At 39.3% G+C, this 23,876-nt stretch overlaps 4 protein-coding genes across 9 annotated transcripts in view; 3 read left to right on the top strand and 1 right to left on the bottom strand.

Annotated features, from left to right (window-relative positions):
* nxn (nucleoredoxin) overlaps window positions 1–1,757 on the top strand; it is a 96,382-nt gene extending 94,625 nt beyond the window's left edge. For both annotated transcript variants that reach the window (XM_047392475.1, XM_047392476.1), the window contains exon 8: window positions 824–1,757. In XM_047392475.1, coding sequence (XP_047248431.1) covers window positions 824–1,006 — 183 coding nt within the window. In that variant the 3' untranslated portion in view covers window positions 1,007–1,757. The remainder of the gene's footprint in view (window positions 1–823) is intronic.
* Window positions 1,758–6,005: 4,248 nt separating this feature from the next.
* Window positions 6,006–9,330, bottom strand: mrm3a (mitochondrial rRNA methyltransferase 3a). Its single transcript, XM_047390724.1, has 4 exons — window positions 8,920–9,330; window positions 7,356–7,600; window positions 7,110–7,271; window positions 6,006–6,669 (listed from the first exon to the last, which is right to left on the bottom strand). Exons 1-4 carry the CDS (start codon window positions 9,291–9,293, stop codon window positions 6,083–6,085), a joined length of 1,368 nt encoding a protein of 455 aa, XP_047246680.1. The 5' UTR covers window positions 9,294–9,330; the 3' UTR covers window positions 6,006–6,082.
* Window positions 9,331–10,025: 695 nt separating this feature from the next.
* On the top strand, window positions 10,026–12,238 carry glod4 (glyoxalase domain containing 4). Its single transcript, XM_047390725.1, has 9 exons — window positions 10,026–10,196; window positions 10,360–10,409; window positions 10,498–10,618; window positions 10,717–10,861; window positions 11,253–11,389; window positions 11,485–11,571; window positions 11,657–11,770; window positions 11,855–11,941; window positions 12,034–12,238. The coding sequence occupies exons 1-9, from the start codon at window positions 10,107–10,109 to the stop codon at window positions 12,097–12,099; spliced, it is 897 nt and encodes a 298-aa protein (XP_047246681.1). The 5' UTR covers window positions 10,026–10,106; the 3' UTR covers window positions 12,100–12,238.
* Window positions 12,239–13,063: 825 nt separating this feature from the next.
* The window catches only part of LOC124883992 (protein KIAA0100-like), a 28,710-nt gene continuing 17,897 nt past the window's right edge, over window positions 13,064–23,876 (top strand). The window contains exons 1-17 of one of the 5 annotated variants that reach the window (XM_047391545.1): window positions 13,064–13,228; window positions 13,732–13,864; window positions 13,947–14,073; window positions 15,692–15,741; window positions 15,846–15,987; window positions 16,070–16,188; window positions 16,290–16,350; window positions 16,421–16,607; window positions 17,773–17,896; window positions 18,000–18,124; window positions 18,224–18,291; window positions 18,377–18,513; window positions 18,680–18,834; window positions 20,130–20,323; window positions 20,724–21,024; window positions 21,443–21,648; window positions 22,783–23,815. In XM_047391545.1, the coding sequence (XP_047247501.1) occupies window positions 13,797–13,864; window positions 13,947–14,073; window positions 15,692–15,741; window positions 15,846–15,987; window positions 16,070–16,188; window positions 16,290–16,350; window positions 16,421–16,607; window positions 17,773–17,896; window positions 18,000–18,124; window positions 18,224–18,291; window positions 18,377–18,513; window positions 18,680–18,834; window positions 20,130–20,323; window positions 20,724–21,024; window positions 21,443–21,648; window positions 22,783–23,815 (3,097 nt within the window). In that variant the 5' untranslated portion in view covers window positions 13,064–13,228; window positions 13,732–13,796. Of the gene's footprint in view, window positions 13,229–13,728; window positions 13,865–13,946; window positions 14,074–15,691; window positions 15,742–15,845; window positions 15,988–16,069; window positions 16,189–16,289; window positions 16,351–16,420; window positions 16,608–17,772; window positions 17,897–17,999; window positions 18,125–18,223; window positions 18,292–18,376; window positions 18,514–18,679; window positions 18,835–20,129; window positions 20,324–20,723; window positions 21,025–21,442; window positions 21,649–22,782; window positions 23,816–23,876 lie in introns of all 5 variants that reach the window. The other 4 variants (XM_047391544.1, XM_047391547.1, XM_047391546.1 and 1 more) reach the window with 4 other exon arrangements.

Genomic DNA, 23,876 nt, shown 5'->3' with positions numbered 1-23,876 from the left:
AAGTAAAGCTGAGTGTCATCAGCGTAACAGTGAAAATTGATCCTATGCTGCCTGATAATTTGACCTATTGGAAGCATATATATAGTAAAGAGAATTGGCCCAAGTACTGAACCCTGTGGTACTCCACAATTAACCCTGGAGTTTAAAGATGATTTATGATTTACATGAACAAACTAAGAGAATTTTGTGATTGACTGTATCAAATGCAGCACTGAGATCTAACAGAACCAGAACAGACACAAGTCCATTATCTGAGGCCATAAGAATATCATTAGTGACTTTCAGCAGAGCTGTCTCAGTGCTACGATGAGCTCTGAAGCCTGACTGAAACTCTTCAAACAGGTCATTGCTGTATAAATGCTCACACATTTGATTAGCAACTATTTTTTCAAGAATTTTAGATAAGAATGGAAGATTGGATATAGGTCTGTAATTTTTCAAGTCATCTCGATCAAGCGAAGGTTTCTTAAGTAAAGGTTTAATTACAGCTAACTTAAAAGCCTGTGGTACATATCCATTTACCAAGGATAAATTAATCATATCTAAAATCGGAGGGAACACTTCCTTAAATAATTTCCACTCATGTAATGAGTGGAAATATGTAGTGATTCACACAATGAGTTCATTACAACAGTTTCAGTAGTAAATCTGTTTTGCTGTCAACACTCTTGATAACGACCACCATAAGGTTACTCTGCTGTCAAATAAAAATGTCTAAAAAGTGAAAAAACTGTTTCCCTGCCAGCTGTTCTGTATCTTCATGTCAGGAATTCACCCTTGTTACAAAATGTAACATCATCCTCTCTCGTCTCCTTCTCTGCAGGACGACATGAGCGACTCGCTGCGGGATTACACCAACCTCCCGGAGGCTGCCCCTCTGCTCACCATCCTGGACATGTCGGCTCGTGCAAAGTACGTTCGCGACGTGGAAGAGATCACACCGGCCGTCGTGGAGCAATTTGTTAATGAGTTCCTGGCCGAAAAGCTCAAACCGGAACCCATCTAAAGAGAGGCTTCGAGCAGGAAATAGACATGCTGGATAAGACTCAACCCAACCCAGATCTGTTCACACGCCCCTCTTAGTCTCTCGTGCTCTCATTCATCTCCACTCCTGACTGTTAGATTTGACACTTCAAAAAATTTTTTTTAGACCTTTTCCTCTTTTCATGGAGTCCTTTCTTTCTCCCGTGGTGCCTTGCATAGTCCATACAGTAATATATGAGGAAATTCTGTTTTTTGTCTGTTTTTTTATACACACAATAGCACTTCTGAGATGTAGAGCCAACCTGAGGATCACCCAGTGGACCTACTTATTAAAGCTGACGCTTTGCTTTCTGTTTTCACTGCAAGATCTGTGTGGCTTTTGGTTTCTGAATGACGCTGAAAAAGACTGAAACGCAGTTAAGCATTACTTCACCTGTATAGCAGAGGGTCAGTTGGATGTAGCTGTAAACCTATTTAAATAAAACCATGATGGGTGCACACACAGTAAACGACACGCAGCTTGGTTGTAACTGACTGCCAGATGACTTAAACCCATGCTGTGTGGAGTGCGTCACCAGATTGTAATGGTGGTTTCATCTCAAAGTTGTTTTGAGGATTTTCTGTGAAGGTCCCCGAATGAAAAAGGTCAGGGTGTTTCTGCGGCCACAAAAAAAAAGGCATTTTTGAGAAGTGTCGAATGTATAAACTCTTATACTCTTGTTACTTCAGTCATGACTTCTCTAACACATTAAAAACTCACTGGCAAGCACAAAGTTTTGTCTTTAAGGTTTATTAACTTTTGGAAAATGCAAACTAGTTATTTTGTTTGAAGGGTGGACGTAGTGATGGTAAAAAAGTGCACACGTTTTATGACATCACATATGAGGACTTAATAAAATTAATCTGGTCCTGATCAGGTTTTAAAAGCAGGAGTTTTTGAAAGTTTCGTGATGGCTCTTAAACCTTTCACTAAAAATGATAAAGAACCAACTAATATTTTAAAATATAGATCAAATAAATGCAGCTTTTAGCTGTTTTTGAATATCCAGGCAAAATGGCACTCAAAGTAGCATTAATATTTTCTTAGATCAATTTCTTTTGTCATAAGATTGGAAACTTGTGCATCTTTTTTGCATAATTTTCCACAAATATCGATGTCCAATTGAAGAAAATGTTTCCTTCCTCTTTTTGCAAAAAGTAGGTTTTTCTTCATTTTAAAACCTAAAAATAGAAACAAAATCGTGTTTTTTTATGACAATTTCTCGTAGTAGATATTTGTCAAAAGTTAAATGTCTTTTTTCAAAAGGTCAGGTAACATTTGTGGCTCTAAACGAGTTTTATTAAGCTGGACTGAAGGCAAAAATAAGTCTTTGGTTTGTGAAGCCTGCAGATCCCTGCTCTAGACCCTATAGGTGTCTGCTGCACAATGCCAAGAACGAAAGCCATCAGCAATGACCTCAGTGAAGCAATTTATGCTGCCCATTCATCTGGGATGGAATCCGAAGTCCATCATTCAACAGTTAGAAATATAACTGTGAAGTGAAAAACATCTAAGGGAGCAGCCCATTTTCCCAGGGTTTGACGTCCGGGTGAAATGTTTTTCACGGCAACTGTGGTTCAGTGGGCAAGGAATCATCCTGCAATTGGAAAGTTATGGGTTCAGTTGCTCCTGTAACATGTTGATGTGTTTTGGACAAGGCAGTTACTGTAACTCCAAGTTGCTTACCTATCTGTGTATTATGGTGAGATATGCAAGTTTGTGACTTTTGCTCTAGTTTAAAGAGCTTTAATCAATCTAGAAAAGCACTATACAAATTCAGTCCATTTAGTAGAACTCCAAGGTCAGGCTGCAATGCTCAGAGAAACTGCAAAAAGCTCAAGAGGTAAATCTGTTCTACATGCTTTAGTTAGTATGTTAACCGTCAAAGATTGTAACAAGCAGAAAAGGACAGAATAAATGTAGCTTGTTTGGAAGGTTTAAAAGAAGAAAGTCTCTTCTCTGTAAAAAGAACATGGCAGGTTTGCAAAGTTTCACCTGAATGAACCACATTTGTGGAACAATGTTTTCAATGATGAAACTACAGAATGATGTTTGACTAAAAAGCACTGCATGATGTTAGGGTAAAACGAAATGCAGCATATCAGCAAAAACACCTCATGCCAACAATTGAGCACAGTGGTGGAGGAAGTATGATTTGGGCTTTTTGTTGTAGCCACGATACTTGAAGACCTTGCAGTAATTAAGCTGACCATGAACTCCTCTGTATTGATGAGATACTTTGTTACTGTTCAATAAGATGTTTGAAACACCCTTTCAGAACCTCAATGATGAATAGAAAAAAATCAAAAAATCAAGACGGATCAAATCAATGACAAAAAAGTGCTAAATAGATAAAAAGGGTTAAAAATTGCACATAAATGTTAAAAAAATTACACTTTCACACGGACAATAGAAGAAAGGTAAGTATTGCACCTGAATACAATATTGGAATATTGCTACCGCAAAGCGGACTAGCACTGAAACTGGTAAACTTGAGTGATTGGTATAGACTGCCTGTTTGTTACTATGCTATGCAATACCAAAGTGACTGACTGTGTTTAGCCTGGCCCAATCTGGGTTACCATCAGCACTGATCGCAAACATGCAAAAACATACAGAATGGGGAAGGTCTGTGTATCAGCAGCCATGTGACAGACAACTGAAGAGCACATAGATGCTCCTTATAAAAAGAAAATGCATTAAAAACTCTACACGAATATCACACACAAAGTAAGAGAATTTGCAGTTATGGAAAAATAGCAGATTCTAAAAAATGCACAGGTGAAATAAGAAGTTACGATAGTCCAAAATCCAGACCATAATGGGGAGTGACTGAAACTTGCTAAAAATAAGGTGCTAGGACCTTAATAGAGCTGTGCAGAAACAAATGGACTGAAGAAGTCGAACAGAAAACGACCTTTTGAAGTTATTTCTGTTAAATGTGATATTATGTCACTTGGAAAAACTGTGTGAAGAAACCATTTTGGCTTAATTTTTGTTCAATAAAGGCTGTGTGGAACCTGTTCAAACCACATCGTTTTATGTCCAGATACATAAAACCCTAGAAATAAAAGACAGTCCTTTTTTTTTTGTTTTTTTTTTTACCTAGACAGAAAAAAATGGTTCTGTGTGAACAAATAAGAAACACATTATGTCTGTAGACATGTCTGAAGAGATGCAATGGCTTTGTGACAGCAGACGAGGTTTGACCTTTAAACCGAACCTCTTCAAGTGCACCTGCATCTGTTTTCAACAGAGTTCAAGGATTCTGATGTCAGGAAAAGGTGAAAAATTCTATCAAAACACAAGAAATATAAAGTCTTTTTAAAGAACAGGTGTTGTCAGTGCACTAATTATCTTTTTAATTTTGTAAAATCTTTAAATTTCATCCAGATGTTTTTGGAATTTTGCAAATTAACCTAACACAAATGTTTGCTTCCAGGTAGTAAGATATAAAAGATAATAAAAGTTTTTGTATTTTTCATATATTTAACAGACCCACATATTTAGGATATATGTATGTAATATTTATGTGCATATATATATATATATATATATATATATATATATATATATATAGCAACAAGATTACCCCAGGAATCTTGCCTTACTGCAAAATTAATGTATTTTATTTTTTTGTTTAGAAGCTCATCAAAGCTGTATTTCCCAATTTTCTGTGTCAACTATAAATACAGGTAGATCTCAGTAAACTAGAATATCATGAAAAAGTTTATTTATTTAACTTATTCCATTTGAAAAGAGAAAGTCTTTTAGATTCATTACATAAAGAGTGATTTAAAGATGAATGATTATGGCTTACAGGTAATAAAATTCCAAAATTTACTTTTTTTGAAAATTTGAATAATACATACGATCACTGAAAAGTACACAACTGACATGGTCTGCAATCATGGGGAAAACTGCTTCTTTAACAGTTGTCCAGCAGACCACAGCTGAATATTCACAAGAGTGGTGTATCCAACCATATCAATGGAAAGTTGGGTGGAAGGAAAAGGGTTTGATAGAAAAAGGTGTCAGTGCTTCAAAAACCACCAGACGTAAACATATCCAGGACAGACTACAACTGTAGCATTCCCTATTTAGCCACTTCTGAATCAGACATCACTGGAAGCAACTTACCTGGGCTCGGAGAAAAAGAACTGAACTGTTGCTCGGTGGTCCAAAGTGATCTTTTCAGATGAAAGTAATTTTTGTGTTTCATTTAGAAATCAAGAAGAGGAAAGGGGCACAGAATCCAAAATGTATGAAGTCCAGTGTGAACTCTACAATCAGTGATGATTTGGGGATGCATGTCATCTGATTTTATTTTCTTGCAGAACGTGGGACCCTGCCCACACAGCACCAATGGTACTGTGGGCTGGTTTAATGACATTGATACTATTGTGCTTTATGGGCCAGCAAACTGGCCTGACCCAAACCCCACAGATCATCTATGAAGTATTGTCAAGAAGATGAGAGACATCAGACCTGACGGCTGCTATCAAAGCAACCCAGGCTCCCATTACACCTCAACAAAGACACAGGCTGATCGCCTCCATGCCACGCCGCATTGGTGCAGTAATTCATGCAAAATGAGACCCAACCAAGCTTTGAGTTCTTCTGTTCAGTTATTTGGTCTTCTGTGATATTCTCATGTTTGAGAAACAATTTCTTCATCTCCAATCCATAATAACCAAAATTAACAAAAATAAATTTGCTAAGTGTGTAGTGAATCTATATGAGTTTTACTTTCTGAATTTAATTACCATATTGAATTCACTTTCCCACGATGGTAATGAAAGAAGCCTACTTTGGCACCGAAGAACTCTCCTAAATACACTTGTTTAGGGTGTTATTCTCAAACATAAAAAAGTCACATTAACATGTCTAAAAAAGATGGCTACGAAGAACTACGACTATTATATTCTTACAGTATATAAATAAATAGTAAAGTTGAGACATTCAATTACCATTTTGTACATTTTGGTTTAAATTCAGAGTTTTATTGCAGAACAGGGCCTATAATGATACATTATGAACACTCTACGTTCAGTTTGATCATGAGGGTTTCCTCTCAGCCTTAGACTGTCTCTTCTTCCCAGTTGTCTGCAGAAGCTTCAACAGCTGCCTCCTGCCCTCAAACAAAAGGATACTGGCTGCCATGGCTGAATTTAAACTGTCCACACCTGGAACAACGGGAATAAAGAGTCTATAACCATCAGTTTTCTCAGATAACTGGACCGCCTCCATACTCAGACCATGTGTCTCTCCGCCTACCACTAGAGCAGTGGGACTCTGAGCCCAGTTCTCGTGATACAATTTGGTTTCCATTCTGTGAAGGGAAATATCCTCATTCTCTGATTCAGAATCTGAGTCTGAATCGTATTCCTCATACTCCATCTTCTTCCTGCAAGGTGATGAGTCGACCCAACCATAATCCCCTGGTTTGGAGAGCTTGGGAGTCCCATCATCCTCGGCATCTCTTTTGAGGTGGTGACCATGGGAACTGTCAGCAACATGCACAGTCACAGGTTTAGAAAAATGATTTCCAATCTCATGCCACTCCAGACTGGCATAGATGGGGAGTCGGAAATGGGCGCCCATGGCTGCACGCAGGACTTTAGGCTCCCAAGCATCAACGCAACCTGTTGATAAATCAATAAAACAATTAAGAGTTCCAATTTAAAAAAAAAATCTTTGTATTATAAAAATCTTTGTATTTTTTAGATTTCATTTTCTATACCGATAGTTAACCTGTATAAATCCGTCCCTCCGTCTATCCGTTCATCAATTATCCACCCATCCATCCATCCGTCCTACAGCGCATCTGTTTATCCACCCACACATTTATCTATGATTGTTAGACCTTCTTTTCTATGCCAATCTCTAAAACTTGTATAAAACCATCAATCGTCCTATAGTCCGGGTCTTTGCGGCTTTCATATTGAAATCTGACCAGTGCAGAAATATTCCTGTTAAAGTCCGAGTGAAACTTTGTTTTTACAATTGAAAAATGGGCTAAAAAGACGAAATCAAAGTAACGAGAGCATTCTGCACATTCTAACCTTCAACTGTCACCCAGTACCTTTGGTAAGAAGGATATCATGGCAGCCAGCAGCAGCTGCAGATCGCAGCATGGTCCCGAGATTACCAGGATCACGGACGTTGTCACATATCAGGGACAGCGGCACCAACTGACCTCTTCGTGAAAAGTTCAGCCGTGAAGGATCAGGCCGGGCAAATATAGCTGCAGAAAAGCACAAATCAAACTAAGAAACGCTGTGTTGGATGACATCAGTCCTTCCTTCATAACTAAATATTGGATCCTTACCAATTACTCCTTGTGGGGCCACAACATCAGACCAGATCTTAATGTCCTCAAACTTGACTTTGACAATTGTTGCCCCCCTCAGCTTGTCCAGTGGCAGTTCTTGGAGCCGATCCAATGAGCTGAAGAACACCATCTGCGGGCGGGCACCAGCCTCCAGGGCATCACAAATCAAACGCCTGCCCTCCAGGAGGATTTTACCCTGGTGCTCCCGAAATGTCCTGGATCGAGCGACGCTAACCAACTTCCTGCAGCGCAAAAGTATGTAGATAAGCAGAGTAAGCTTCTGTATTTACAATCATGATCTGTTCTGAAACACCAAATAGATTTATGATCATAGCCACAGAACTAACATCTGCCCTGGTTGATCCAAATCAACCTCGGATGCAGTGAAATAATTTAACAATTTTTCTCAAATCTTAGATCGCCATGCAATGTCACACAATTTATCATAGTGTGATTTTTATAGTAATTAACTAAACAGCATTATTAGCAGAGACAAGAGTAGATAGCTGATCGCTTACAGCCCACTGTGTGACATGAATATGTTTTTAATAGCAGATCTAGTGACTGAGGATGTATTTTAATAACAGGAGTGAACAGTGTTGCTTACAGGTGGCCCTTTGCATCTGAAAAAGCAAGGACGTATGTTAATGTCTCATTAGAGCCATAAACATCAATCTCGATGTGTTTATTTTACAGTGAGTTGATAAAAAACTAAATCAAAATTCTTCATAGCATTTAACCTTTTTCACATTTTGTACAATTTCAAAAACACTTACAATGTTCATTTGAGGGATTTTAGTGAAAGACCAACATAAAGATGTGCATAATTGTGGAGTGGAATTAGAATGGGGCTGCATGGTGACTTAGTTAGTTGCAGCTTTGCCTTGCAGCAAGAAGGTCCCAGGTTTTAATCCCAGGGTGGGAGTCTTACTGTATGAAGTTTACATGTTCTCCCTTTGCATGCATGGGTTCTCTCTGGGTCCTCTGAGTTCATCCCTCGGTCTAAAAACATGACTGCTGGTTAATTGGTCTGCTTGTTTGACTGTCCCGTGCGTCTTTATTGCCCTGTGATGGACTGGGGACACGTTCTGGGTGTACCCTGCCTCTTGCCCAGTGACTGCTGGAGTTGGGCAAACGTGAAATGCTATTTGGTTGCAGAAAACAAATACACCGCATTGCCTTGATCACACCATCCCCACAGAGAAACATGGTGCTGGTGGGGTCATGTTGTGGAGATGCCTTACTTTAGGATGGGGAGTTGATGGGAAAATGGATGGAACCATGTATCATTTTCCTTCCAATTCACAACTATGCAAAACTTTGTGTTAGTCCATCTCCTAAAATTCCAAAAAATAAAACCAACTTTGTGATTATAATGTAACAAAATGTGAAAAGGTTAATAGAGTAATAACTTGCTATTTTTACTAGTGTACAAATGGCATGAATAAACACGTTTTAGGGCATTTTCTAACAACGATCCCCAAAAATGAAAAACAGATATAAAAGAGCAAAAGAAAGCTGTGCCTCTGAAGTTGAGACACAACCATAATGTGTCACTCACGACAATCTTTTATCTCCAGGAAAAGCCCTCTCATAGCGCAATCCATCTATTAGATCCTTAGTAACGGTAACATGCGGGTGCTTTGCAGTCCCACTCCTCGTGTTAACAGGGTCACTCCTGTCAGGATGCCCTCTTGCAGCTCCAGGGCCGATTCTGCCATTCTTCTGCTCTGCTGCATGATGATCAGACTGTGGAGGCTGCGGCGGCTTTACAACTTTACCCGTGTCATTCTCGGGAAACAGCACCCTGACTGGTTTTCTCCTCAGGCCGCGAACAAATCGCTTTGATTCAACAATAATGTCGCTCCTGGTGGAAAGAAAAGCATTTCTCTCTGTGGGAAAAAGACGTAGCACGCCTTTTATGAGCGCAGCCATTTTTCCTTCTTCTTCTCTTTAGGAATGACATGTATAGCACAGCAAAAAAAAAAGCTACATGCCGCCACCTACCGTACGTTACGTGCACATACACATCTAAAATTACCATAGATTTCTTGATAAATTACTCGCTCACATTTGTATTTAATTACTCATATTGTATCATTTAATTAATATGCCCACCATCAATCGGCTTTATTTATTTTTTTTTAAAGCTGCGGTAACAGATGTTCTGCCATAGACAGTAACCTGAAGTACACCTCGTTAACTGTTTTCTTATCATCAAATGTCTTCAAGGTCTTAATATTTCATAAATAGCATCATTGATCATTTTTAGGTCATTTTACTGTTGGAAATTGGTTTAAATAAATGAATTCTGGTCAAAATACCCTACACGTGGACTGAATTGTTAAGAATTACAGATTTTTGGAAAACTGGTGAAACTCCAGTCGTTACAGTATCTGCAACCAGGTGCTATCGGGTAAATACATTGCCAGCTAATAAACTGATAATCCTAGTTTATTAGTCTAATAAACGTATTTTAATTTACACATCATATTGTTTGTCTCATTAAGTTAGTCAACAATGATTTTACTATACAACCTTTTGTTGTCTACAAATACTTGAGAATAATTGACAATCGTATGCGTTACATTCTATGTTTAAACCCAATAAATATATTTTAGCTTGTATTGCTAACAGTAAGTTAAACGTCCGAGGGAACTGGAACGCAGCGTTTCCGTTTGGCGTTCGACGACGGAGAAATCGATCATTCAGGAAACTTAATCGAGCTCTGTGTACGGATCAGTAAACATGGCTCTGAGACGAGCTTTACATTTTGTTTTTAAAGTCGGTGACCGCGCTAAAACAGCCACGTTTTATCGGGAAGTCCTGGGCATGAAGGTATTAGGCCCGAACTGGGCCAGTTGTCTAGTATTATCTTTAGCTGTGGATGATGATTATCTTGCAGAACCGTGACTGAGTTCCTCTGTTGTTGAGGATGTGAAACTGCATTTTGTTATGCATCCTTTTTCATTATGTTTTATTTTCTGAAATGTTCTTTCAGATATTACGACATGAAGAATTTGAGGAAGGCTGCAAAGCAACTTGCAATGGGTAGATAATTGACAGAGCTCACACTCTGCAGATGCACTTTGTTCTTATAGAGGCACTAAGCCTTTATCTGTGTCTGGCACCCTTTCAGCCCATATGACGGAAAATGGAGCAAGACAATGGTTGGCTTTGGTCCAGAGGATGACCATTTCGTAGCTGAGCTCACATACAATTATGGAGTTGGAGAGCATCAACTGGGCAACGACTTCTTGGTGGGTGAAAGTGGATTTGGACACATCATAAAGACTATCTGTATTGTGCATTGTGGAGCAGCAGTAAACCAAAATCTGTGCCTTTGTTTTCTGGGTAGGGTCTCACCCTGCAGTCCAGCCAAGCAGTGAGCAATGCCAAACGCCTTGGCTGGCCCCTCACTCAGGTGGAGGAAGCTCTTTATTTAACCCAGGCTCCAGGAGGATATCCTTTCTACATCGTGGACAAAGAACAACCTCCTCATGGTGAACGTCTCCCGCATCTACTTTAAAACGACACCCCATTTTTGTCTATCCAGTTCTCCAGAACTCCAGTTCTAAAAGAAACGTTTACAAAACAAATAAACGAGGCTTCTAAATAATCACGATTGACAGTAGTCATAAGATAAATTTAAAAACCTAATGATCTACATACCTTTGTTAGTGGGTATCTTGGGAAAGTTTGGAATTTGGTTTAATCATGTAAGAGTGTATGGAAAGCTATTTGTTGTTTATGCACTCCCATTCCTGTAAAGAGCAGGTGGCACATAAATAACAAGCAAATTAGTCAAACGGTGTCTGTCCAGCATCAGAACTGGGCCCTGCTGTATTACACTCAATGGTCAAAGGCATATAATCCTTGATCATTTGTCTCCAGACCCTGTGACAAAGGTTTCCCTTGGTGTGTCGGACCTACAGAGATCGACTCACTACTGGGTTACGCTGTTGGGACTGAATGTGATGGACAAGAGTGAAGAGAAAAACACAGTGCTTTTGGGATTTTCTGACTCTCAAGTGAGTTAAAGAGATGATGAATTGAGGGATGTACAGTATATTACCATTTAGGGTTGCCTATATTAGATTTTCTTTTTTTTTTTGTATTTGTGTAGTGCAAACTGGAGCTTCAGGATGTTGGTGGGAAGGTCGACCATGGAACAGCATTTGGGAGAATAGCATTTTCATGTCCACGAGAGCAGGTAAACTGCAGTTTCTTGGAAAAATCTCCAAATTTGTTCCTTTTCAAGAAATATGACTGTCATCATAATCATTTCTGTTTCGCAGCTGCCTGATATTGAGGCCTTAATGAAAAAGGAAAAACAAAACATTCTCACCCCATTGGTCAGCCTGGACACCCCTGGGAAAGCCACAGTGGAAGTGGTTATTTTAGCTGACCCTGTAAGTGTCTTTAATAAAATATTGTTATAATCATTTACAAATAAATCAAGATGGAAATGATAAGTGTAACAAGTTTTTTTATAGGACGGACATGAAATTTGTTTTGTGGGCGATGAGGCCTTCAGGCAGCTATCTGCTGTGGATCCCAAAGGAAATGAACTGCTTGATAAGGTTGGAATTATTTCAAATTTCACTCTTCATGTTTAACAGAGTCTAAATGTTTGTTATTTACTTTGCTTTTTATTCTATAACCTTGTTTTTAGGCTATGGAGGAAGATAAAAGTGATGAGTGGTTTGCCAAACATAATAAGCAAAAGGCTGCAGCCTGAGGCAAAGAAAACGGTGGACCATATTTTTGATTATGAACAAGTCGCCTACAGACAAAAACAATTTGTAATGTCTTCTTAGTTTTGCTTTATCACTGAGTTGCCTGAAAATGAAGCTATGAATAAAAATCTGAAAGTGTGATGTGCATTTGTATTTAGTCCTTCTTCACTCTATCCCTACATAAAATCCAGTTAAACCAGTTGTCTTCAGATGTCCCCTTATTAGTCAAAGCTGATATGATGATAGAGTTGAATAAAGGGTAAGAAGACCTGTTAGAGCCTGCAAAAGACTTTAGATTGGGTTTTAGATTGAATGTTTTAGATCAGAGCATAGCTATGTGTTCGAATGGTCAAGTCAAAGTCCACACCATAATGCAAGATCCATGGCATGACTTTGAAGTCGCTATTAATGCAATTTGAGTGTGGCTGATCTATTTTGCAAAGATGAATGGGCAGAAATTTCAGTCTAGATGTGCAAAACATGAAGAGACATGCTCCAAATAGACATGCAGTTGTAATTACAATAAAAAGGGGGATGATTAAAAATGCATGCCACACAGATCTTTATAAGTTAAATTGTTATAAAGCGTGTGTCATTTTCCTTCCAATACACAATTATGCATCACTTTGTGAGAGTTTATCACATCCAATCACAATAAGATTCTTTAATGTTTATGGTTGTTAAAATGTGAAAACGTTCTAGGGGCAGAAATACTTCTGCAAAGCACTTAAACAAGAGACTACAACAATCTAACTTATAGTTTGTAATTTTTATGTGCACTGAGGGTTTATAAGTATCAGGTTTGTAAACTACCCTGACAACTTTGAGTGGAGGTAAATCCAGTCAAAACTATATTGTGATGTCTGAGTTGCACTGTGTAAAAAGACAACCTCATACGTTTTTTCAGTATTTAACCAAAAATGTTTTTCTTATTTTCTTTGTTTAATCAGTCTTCAAGGTGTAACTGAATAGGACGTGGCTGGCTGGTTTAAAAAAAAAATAAATGAAAACGTTCAGTGAGCTGAGCAGAGCTGGGCGGATCAGAGCTCTGCTCGAGTAGAGGCATCTGTCAGTGAAACTGTTTTCTCTGCGGTATTATGCAGAGACAGCCCGCTGCTTTAACGTATCAGGGTAGGTAAGCATGCGAATCAAACACAGAGCCAGCGCAGAATACAAGCGCAGCCAGCGGTTACTAAATTCAAAGCTAATTTGTGCTTCTTTTTTTTTTTTAGCCTCGCAGCTGTACTGTTACTGTTAGCGGCGGCGTTAGCATGCTAGCTTGTTAGCACAGATTTGCTATTGATTTTTTTTTTCGTGTGACACGGCGACACAAGTGTTTACTTATTTCCTGTGAGGCTAGTTTGTTTTAACGCTGTCGCGTCGTGTTAATTAATAACTTGCGTTTTTATTAGTTAATCAGTACGTTTAGGTAATTGTTTCCACATCGTTAGCTAACTTCTCAAAGTTTATTTACGTGCTATGTGACATTCCTACTTTAGCAATATTAGCACCGTGTAGCTGCTTCTGAACGTTACCTGCGTTTTAATTGACTCACAAGGACAGTGAAGACTTGTGTATTACAATTTGCACACTTTCAGCTAATGACACCGTTATGTGTTCCTCTTTGACAGCAGCTGTTAGCAGATAGGCAGCAACCACACTCATGTCCAGGATCTGGGTGTGAACGACTCGGGTCACAATGTCTCTCATCCTAATATCTTTTCTTCTAATTTTCCTGCTCGGGGTTGTGTTCTGCTTCCTGTTCAAGTAAGACCTGCCTTGTTTCATTAAAAAAAAAAAAAAAAAACTTGAAAGATCTGGATCTAAATCCACTGTCTGCTGGTTTCAGATGGCTGATCTGCACCCTGGCAGTCCGGGTCCTCCAGGCTACACTGAACGCTGAGCTCAAGATCAAATCAGTAGGGCTGTTTTCTGTCCAAGGAGTCAGTATCCAGTTTCACCCCCAGCACACTCTGGTAAGAAAAACATGATGATTTATCTTTTGAATTGTGATCGTTCTCATGCCAGGAATACAGTTGTGTCTCAGTAAGTTAAATATCATTGAAAAGTTAATTTATTTCAGTAATCGTATTTGAAAAGCGAAGCTCATTTGTTATATAGATGTATTACAAACAGTTTATTTTTGTTAGTTTTGCTGATTGTAGCTTACATCTAATGAGTTTCTCTGAAAATTCAAATATTGCAAAAAAACAAACAATGAATACAGAAATTCCAGCCTACTGGAAAGTATGTCCATGCGTGCAATATACTCACTCAATAATCTAAACTGCTTCTATGTATCTGTTTTACAAAAATTATTTATTGCTCTATGCTCAGACCAGATAGCTTTTTTTCCCCTCCATTTCATTGTACTTGTAACAGTGACAGTTTTATTCTATTCTATGAATTACTGCATCAATCCAGGGTGGCTAAAAGGAGATCAGCCTGGGCCACTGCTGAGGTATTGAGGAAGCCCATTTTGTTTTAAGAGTATTCCCCAGCTTGTCTGCATTGTTGGGTCTGGTGTCCGATTTCCTTTTGACAAACCCCTTCTTTGAGGTTTTGGCCAGTTTGCTAGCTGACCGAGCACCGCTACTTTGTGGTCATAAAAAGTAGGTATGGGTTCTTTTGGCAGTGGGGTAGGTGCCAAGTCCTGCTGGAAAAGGAGATGAGAATGTCCATAGAGCTGGTGGGCAGAGGGTGAAATGAAATGCTCCAAAAATGTTTTGATAGAAAGTTGTGCTGGCTTTGGACTTGATAAAACACAATGGAGTGACACGAGCAGATGACACGGCAGCCCAAATCATCACTGACTGGGAAATATTCACACTGGTTGTCAAGCAGCATGGATTCTGTGCCTCTCCGCTCCTCCTCCAGACTATGGGACATTGATTTCTTAATAAAATGCAAAATTAACTTTCATCTGAAAAGAGGACTGTTGACCAGAAAGAAACAGTCCAGTCGTTTTTCTCTTTAACCCAGGTAATGCACTTCTGATATTGTCTCTGCATCAGGACTGCCTTAACCTAAGGGATTTTGCTGTTGTACCCCATATCCTGGATATATATATTTGTGTCTTTGTGTGTGTGACTATCCCTGTTGATTTGGCACATTTTTCTACCACACGTTTCCCTTCCACTGATATGCTTGGAAACAGAACTAATTTAGCAATGAGCAGTTGTGACTTACCCTCCTTGTAGAAGGTGTACATGACTCTCTAGTGAATAACTGTCAAGTCTGCAGCCTCCCCTATGATTGTGTAGGCCATAACATTTCACCATTTAAAATTTGAATAAGAAATCGGTCTCGTATAATATTCAGATTTTTTTTTTTTTTTTGAGAGACTGAATTTTTGGTTTTCATTATCTGTAAGTTATAATCAGGAAAATTAAACAGAAATAAATGCTTGAAATATTTACCTGTGTAATGAATCGACGTTCCACTTTTTGCACTGAATTACTGATATGTATTTTTCTATCAGTTTCTCATTGTCTTGAGGTGTTCATGTGCAGTAAATGCCAATTTAAGCAATGGCAACATGCTGTTATTGGTTGTTTGGGACCATTCACCTAATAATTACTTTCTTGGGTTTAGGAAGTTGACAGAATATGGATTTCAAGTAGACTTCTGAACCAGGATTTACCGTAAGTTGCCATACTTTCTTTGTGCAGCTTTTCACCAAATAATTAACAAATATTTAACTGTTAATTTATGATTGCAGCAGACTGAGCTCAGTGTTTGCTTTCAGGCGATACCTGGCGTTATGTTTTGGTGACATCCGAGTTAGGTTTGACCTTCAAGTACCGCTGGGCCCGCTGGTGAAGACTGGTCATGGGAAAAAGCCAAAAATGGGTCCAGTCAACCCCAAAAAACTTCGCTTTCTGTCACAGGTATGTCTTGATACAGTGCAGCGCAACAGCCTCCTTCTGTCCGACTAATTAGCTATAAATCATTTTTCTCTTGTGCTTACAGCTCGTGTCATTCCACATCAGCTCAGTTAATGTGATGGTGTTAAACCTGGCTCTGTCAGAATCTCTGTGGCACATGACGGTCACAGGTATCACCTTGTTGCTCAGCCATCAAAGTAAAACGTGAGGGTTTTCCCACTCCTATTTCTAATTGACATCTAAAAACTCTGGGAGGAAAAGTAAAAACCTTATCTGTCCAACCTGTTTGCTGAAATTTCTTCCAGGTTGGCGTGGAACTTCTCAGTGGGGCAGCTCAGTAGTAAAGTACTCAAAAGCAGCCAGTTGGTGAGCTTTTTATGCCTTTTTCTGTCATTGAATCTTGTGAGTAAGTGTCACTGACATACTTTTGTTGTAGGATATATGTTTGGCTGAGCTGGCCCTTAGCCTGCTGCTGTCGGGGGATGTGACCCTACCAGAGATGAGACCAGGCTGTCTGTCCCTGAATGTGAGGACGCTCATAGCAGAGCTGCACGAGGGCTTGTTCCTCAGCCAATTCCTGCTGCCACATAAGTCTCAGAAAAACCAAGATCACGCTGTACCTGGTGAGCAAGGTTTACTTTTTCTAAAACGCTAACTGGGCATAGATGAATTGAATATAGCAGTGAGTTTATCTTGGTTTTACTTTTCTATCACACAAGTTTTAAATATGCGAGTCAGCTAAATTGAAATTAAAAATAGCATTTTTATGTTGGAATACCTTTTATAATGCATGCAAAAACTGATCAAGATCTACCACCACTGGAATTAAGTTGATATTAGGAAAATCCTGCACGCTGTTTACAGAATTAAATAAGATTCAGTCATGCTGGACTATAGCAGAATGGATTCAGCTGCCTATACGACTAGATACACATAGGGTTGTTACCGGTGGACGATATATATCTTGTCTTTTGCTTATTCTCAAACACTTGGATGTTTTCCATCATCTGAAATATTTTTAACCATAGTGAGAACAGAGATCAGGTTGTCATAGGGTTGAAATATTCACAAATGTTTCTATTAAATACATGTCTTACAGAAATAAAAAAATTGGAGACATTTGTTTTTGTTTACGTATACAGACGTGTTTTAAGGGGTGATATATTGATTATTACACTTCTATATGCTTAACGTCCCACATAAAAGACTTAGCTTTACAGCCACAGTGTGGGTAAAAATAACAAGTAACGTGTACGCATTAAAGTTTAGTCATTAAATGATCCAAAGAAGCTGGAAAGTCATTCTGGTGGTGATTAAACCTTGGCTTCAACTTGAAGGAATCTTTCACTTTAGAGGCAAAAACTCCGTAGTTCTGATTCTCTTGAACTATTCTAAAGACATAAGGCTTGATTTCGTGGTATCAGACTAAAGAGGACTAAATAATAGATGTATTTCACTCTTTTCACAGTTTTAATTGTAAAATTAAATGTTTCTTTCACTTCACAGCAATGCAGTTAGTCTGTCAGACAGAATTTTAATTAAATAAATACAAGTTTGTGGTTGTAACGTGACAAAATGTAAAACAATTTAAGTAGTATGAATACTTTTTTTTAAAGCACTTTAAGTGTGGATATATGGTTACCGTGTCGGGTAGCATACATAATCTGGTTAATGTTTCACATGATTTAGTATTTCACTGGATAATTTACATTTGCTTATCAGATTTTCTTTTTAGATGCACTTTGCGTTAAATAGCATTTTAATAAACCCATTCCTGTTTCATTTCAGAGTGCGACAATACTAATTTCATCCAGACAGAGACTGTTGAACGGTTTCATCAGCTGCTTCCCCACAAAGTCAATGTGGAGTTTGATAACACAAATGTAACCCTATCCATGCACAGCCAGAAACGGTGAGTCTGCATTTTACAGGAGCTTGCTTGGTATCCTGAACTTTGTCATTACTTAGCAGAATAAAGCACTTTTCTTTTTGCAACTTGCTCTCCATCTATACAGACACCTGAACTGGACACTGAAGTCTTTGATGATGTGTTATGGACGTGATGACGAGCAGCATCCCCTAAGAAGCTTCACTCCTGAGCTGAGCTTTCCTCAGAGCAGTCTGGAGCTCCTTCTTGAGGGTAGGCAGACAACTGACCTTCAGGCACACTGCAGGGAGTTCGATGCTGAAACAAGAAAAGCAATAAGTAACACGTTCTTGTTTTTTTGTTAATTGACAGATGGACTTCTCCTTTCTCAGAGCAGGCAGAGAATCCTTTGCTTGAACACGCTGAAGACGGTCCTGCAGGTGACGAAAAGTCCGACTGTCTGTGTTAATCTTAGTAGATGTGTTACTGATACGTCTCTGGCTTTAATGGTTCTTGTCCAAACAGATTACATCCATTGACATCTCAGGATCATTCATAGTCAACACCTGCATCATTCACTATCGTCACCAAGAGTTCTCCCATTGGTTGAATCTGTTTCCATGGCAACTGCTAGTCCACAGGAAGGAAGCCCACAGAAAGAGGCAAGTTGCCAAACAAATTTACGTTCCCAGGTTTTTAAGGTGCATTTGGTAAAATTCCCCACTGCCGTGAAAATAATTGTTAAACTTGTTCTTTCTTCTTTTTTCTTATCCATGTATTTGCATCGTTCACGCTGTTGTTTATGCTATTATATTCTGTGTTTCATAGTCCATTAGTTTGTTTTCCCGCCCTCCTCTTCCTCAGGCGTATCCCTCACTTGGATGCTCCCGTGATGATCTCCTCCTCCGTGTCCAACGTCAACGTATCCGTGCAGCTGGGAGACACCACACCTTTTGCCCTCGGCTTCATCTCTGCTAACGCAGGTACTTTCTGCACACACAGCATATGGTTCTCATATGACTCTTAGTTGTCACTACTGAGAGAATGTGTTGCTGCTTTTAGCACTTAATGTTTTTATTTTATACCTTTTTATACCCTTTCTCTTAAGGAAGTGACTTTAGTGTATTTACTCCATTTTACATTTTCTCATGATCTTGAATGTGTTTAACAGGGACTTTTTGTGATGGACCAACACATGGTTGAACGTGATTGTGAAGTGGAAAGGAAAATGAAACATGATTTGTTTTTCCTTCTTTTGCGGTATGTCTTTACCAGCTTTGCACATCTGGAGACTGAAAGTTTTTGCCCGGTTCCTCTGTGTAAATAGCTGAAGCTCCGCCAGATTGGATAGAGATCATCTGTGAACAGCTGTGTTCAAATCTTGCTACAGAGTTTTAATTGGATTTAGGCCTGGACTTTGGCTAGGCCATTCTGACACATGAATTTGATCTAAACCAATTCATTGTAGGTCTGGATGTGTGTTTAGTGTTGTAGTCCTGTTGGAAGGTAAACCTACACCCTTATCTAAAGTCTTTTGCAGCCTTGAAAAGGTTTTCTTCCCTCCCCGCTGAAGAACATAATGCCACCATTTTCACTGTGGGGATGGCGTGTTCATAATGTTGTTCATTTATTAGTTTTAGACTCCATATAGCGTTTTGTATGTAAACCAAAAAACCCGGACCAGATCACCTTCTTTTACATGTTTACTGTGTCCTCAAAATATTTCTATGCCATTTTCTTCCTTAAAGAACAGATTTGACAGGACCTCTTAGATGCTTCTCTGGTTAATACATTCCTTCATTTGCCTGTAAGTTTAGGTGGTAAGCTATATAGTTTTATAATGTGACATTTTTTAAACATTTTCACAATTTTTCCCTTACTTGTCAGGTATTTGTTGGTCTTCACAATGTAATTTCCAGAGGCCCTCACACAACAGCTGTGTTCATGCTTGGATTAAAATATACAGATTGACTCTAATTATTAATTAATTAATTAGGTTCCCCTGGCTTATAATGAGGGATATCTGATTAAAAGGGAACGAGTACAAATGAAAGGCACACTTTTCTTTTCTGTATTTGTAAAATATTTTGAAAGCTTCATATCATTTCCCCTTCACATCACAATAATGCACAACTTTGTGTTGGTCTGTCACTTAAAATCCCAGTTTGTTTTTGTAACATGACGAAAATGTTAAAACGTTCTACAGCACTGCTGACTCAACTCGAAATGAGTGTTGCACATCTAAGGCTCAACATCTTAAACTTTTTTTTATTAATAGAGCTGCAGCATCTTCTCGATTTCAAAGTTGACAAAGACAGCTCTGAGTCCCAGAACCTGCACCAGCGGGCCTTGTTGTCCCTGGACAACTTCTGGTGGAGAGTGGGTCAAGGCTCTCACATCCAGCAGGCGCCTCACCCTCCCGGTAAACATGTATGGGGCGAAGCGCTAATTCTTGACACCTTAAGTCTTCAGGTAGGAGCACATCATGAGGAATCACTTTTCATCAATGCTTTAAACTGTTACGGCTTACCTGTGTAATTAGATTACTTTGTTTTCCTGCATCCTGATGTGTTCGTGCTGTCATTGTCTGTTCTGATTTTTGGCCTTCACTCTTTAAATAAAAAGGCCTGGTGTCACAAGTTCACACTCCTCAAGCCACATTATACAGAAATGTAGTATTTTTATTACTCTGCAGCAAAGGGGATAAAAGGCTGAATTTGAACAGTTATTAATATGCAAACTTTGTTGTTTTTATAAAAAATGGACCAACAGAAAATTAGTAAAAAACAATATTTCCTTGGAGCTTTTGTTGGAGAATTGAAAGAAGAACATTGTTGTTTTAGTCCTTAGTATTTTCCCTTGTTGGCTCCAGGGGAGTTTAAACAGACCACGGTCAGAGTTGAGCAGCCACCCTCCGACCCTGAACATGGAGTCCAGCCTGAAAGGTCTTCAGGTGGAGCTGTCAGAGACCTGTGCGCTGTGCCTCTCCCGCCTTCTGTCCCTCCTACATGTCCCCGGTGACCCTGAGCAACACCTGCCAGATGTAACTCCTGAGTCTCCCTCTGCTGACAGATCAGCCAAGTCAAACCACTCCTCCTCACAGCCGAACTTACTTTTTAAACTGGATTGTTGTCTGGACGATGTGAATGTGTTCACAGTCTCTAATGTGGCGGGTAAGAAGCTTCTTAAAAAATGTATTTTGATCCCGACTTTTCGGGTAACGCATTGTTAATACTCAGGTAGGATTCTTTACAAAATACTTACAAAAACGAGACTTCCTTTATTTATTAAACCATCAACTAGGCTACAACAGTCGAGTTAAGTTAAGCTTCTTTGTGGGGAAATACATTTTATGGCTTTTAATCATTTTTTTTTGTGCCTTTCAATCACTATGCACCTTGAATTACTCACTATGTATGAGTATTAGATTTTTTACCTTATATTTGTGTAATATTGTCAAACCCAGCAATCGGTAAACACAAGAAATTGATTTTTTTCCTTAATTTTAATAATTTGACACAAATTTTAACACTTTTGCAGACTAATATTACTATCGGCTAACATATCTAATGTGGCTGTGTTCTGTTTTAGGAGGTGTGTCTCTGCGTATGGACACTGTGAGCGTCCTGAGCTCTGCAGAAAGCTCCAGATTGTCTCTGCAGGGGACGAGCTTGTCTCTGGTGAAACCTCTTACTGAGAACATGGAAACATGCTGCCCCACCTCTCAAACCGTCAACCCTGTACTCAGACTTACCACAATAACTATCTGGTACCATGTCACCACACCCAGCTTACAGGTAATCGCTTTTTTTTAAGGATGTGCTTCTAATGTAGGAACTCGTTCCAGAATGCATGGTAGTTTTCTGGGGCCCTTCTTTACCACAGTTTGGTTTCTAGAACAGAAAGCAGGTCCAAATGAGAGTTCAAATGTATAAACCTAACATGGAATATGATATGACTTAATAATCTAAGTACCTAACCTAAAACGCTACATTAACTAATAGGTAACAAAATGCTAACCTGAAAAACACTTTGATTAATGTTTGCGGTTCCAACTCCTGACTCACCACGGGTGTGTGTTTCAGTGAGATGGTTTTAAACCCGAGCGAGGGGCTGTGACGTAGACATGTACCGAGCTGTATCGTTTGTAACCAACAGAAAAATTCAACTGCAGTAGCCACCCCCCAACCCAAAGAGGGCACCGCTAAGAGGGTTTTAGGCCAAATATTGAAGCAATAAACTAGTTTATTAATGTCAATGATGACAAAATTTGTACATAATAATAATAATGCACCCTTAAGGCCAAATTTATATAGTTTATCTATTTGGGGTTTAGCTACTCTTTAAGATCTGCAATAAACCACGGGGGGAGGAGAAAATAGCCCTGGTAATTTTGTTTCCTTATTTTTTCAGCTTGAACTCCTCTATACTTCATCTTTAACTTAACTTTACAGTTCCACATTTCCACAAAGTCTGGAGTGACTTGATTTAGTTTTTAATCCTTAAACGAATCCTGAAATCAAAAACTAAATTGAGTTTCAAGTTAAAGGGCTGCACGGTGGCGCAGCTGGTAGCACTGTTGCCTTGCAGCAAGAAGGTCAAGGAGGGCCGGGGGTCTTTCTGCTTTCTCAAATCATAAAAGCTGCATTAAAAACCAAGTTTGCTGATGATAACAAATTTATCTGTACAGTGAGAGAGGAACAGATAAACAGGTTTTGGAGGATTTATAGTGACTGCTTTCCACCTCCTAGTTTTATTAAGGATCTCATTAACATTGACAGCACTGTTTTGGTTTCCACAGTGGAAATGAACATAACTGACTGAGTGAAGTAGAAGGTTGTGCAAAGTTGATTCTGAGCCACAGCCAAAATGCACCAGAAGTTTGTTTTTTTTCTTTGATGTTGACACAGTAGATGTTTTTATTTTTACAGGTTCAGTGCGAAGAGGAGCTCGCTGTAAACTGGACTCCACAAGACCACATGGTTTTATTTCAACACATGACCGAAGCTCAGGCTTGCTGGTGTATGCTCCGTGGAGAGAAGGAAAAGGACGGTGAAGGTCTGCTGGGTCAGAGCAGAGGCTTGTCTGTACGTGTTGAAATGGGGTCAACTTGTTTAACTGCCCACGTCAGTGAGAGGAATTATATCCTGCTGCATACCGATGCTTTCTCCCTTTCAAAACATGCTGGTTCCATACACATACATTCCCCTCTGCTGATCTTCAACTTTGACGGCAACGACATAGTCTCTTTTAAAAAGTTGGATGTGGAGACTCATGATGAGCTCACTGAGATGCAGCTGCACAGAGACACGTTTCCTTTCCTAACCACTTCTCACAACCGAGTCTGGGTACTCACCTGTCCATCTTTATCTGTCGAGTTCCCCTACCAGTACAATTTCTCCAACACTTTTGACATGGCTATCAGTGTGCAGAAATGGTTAAAGACTCTCCATCTCCCACACAGTCGGACCTCCACCTCAGAGCAACACCTGCCTCCTGACCTTGTGTTCAAAATCAGCCAGTTCTCATTTGTCTTCCTGGACGACATCTTTGAAATCAAGCTGAGAGACAACTATGAGCTGATGAAGGATGAGAGTAAAGAAAGCGCAAAGCGTCTGCAGCTTCTGGATAAGAAAGTAGCAGAACTTAGAAAGCAGCACGGAGAACTTTTGCCTGCCAGAAAAATAGAAGAGCTGTACAGCTCATTAGAGAAAAAGCACATAGAGATTTACATTCAGCGCTCACGGCTACTCTATGCAAACACACCAATGAGGAAGTCTCTGCTGACGTGGACTGTGTCAGACCTGGAGCTTGTCCTCCTTTCTGATCAGTCCTTTCATGGTCCAGAGAAGGTGAGAGAGCAGGTGAGAGACATCGACAGGATCAGCCCCTTCCCCAGAGATGGACTCCCTCTGGTGGTTCAGTGGTGTCGTGCTATCAAGTTTAAGCTAGAAACTTTTTTTGGTAAGCCTATATAATTTTTAAAAAACAAAATATTTCGAGCTCATTTGTCATTTTTCTGATT

This window comes from Girardinichthys multiradiatus, chromosome 18 (assembly GCF_021462225.1).
Source record: "Girardinichthys multiradiatus isolate DD_20200921_A chromosome 18, DD_fGirMul_XY1, whole genome shotgun sequence".
In the NCBI taxonomy this organism is placed as follows: Eukaryota; Metazoa; Chordata; class Actinopteri; order Cyprinodontiformes; family Goodeidae; genus Girardinichthys; species Girardinichthys multiradiatus.
Note: the sequence above shows the minus strand (reverse complement) of the source record. Positions and strands in the feature narration are given on the sequence as shown.

Coding starts and splice junctions, on each gene's coding strand:
- mrm3a (XM_047390724.1), bottom strand. CDS start 9,293: ATGGCTGCGCTCATAAAAGGCGTGCTACGTCTTTTTCCCACAGAGAGA. Junction 7,272..7,355: donor GGCCCCACAAGGAGTAATTG/GTAAGGATCCAA, acceptor GCTTTTCTGCAG/CTATATTTGCCCGGCCTGAT. Junction 6,670..7,109: donor TGATATCCTTCTTACCAAAG/GTACTGGGTGAC, acceptor ATTTATCAACAG/GTTGCGTTGATGCTTGGGAG.
- glod4 (XM_047390725.1), top strand. CDS start 10,107: ATGGCTCTGAGACGAGCTTTACATTTTGTTTTTAAAGTCGGTGACCGC. Junction 11,572..11,656: donor TTTCATGTCCACGAGAGCAG/GTAAACTGCAGT, acceptor TCTGTTTCGCAG/CTGCCTGATATTGAGGCCTT. Junction 11,942..12,033: donor GAAATGAACTGCTTGATAAG/GTTGGAATTATT, acceptor CCTTGTTTTTAG/GCTATGGAGGAAGATAAAAG.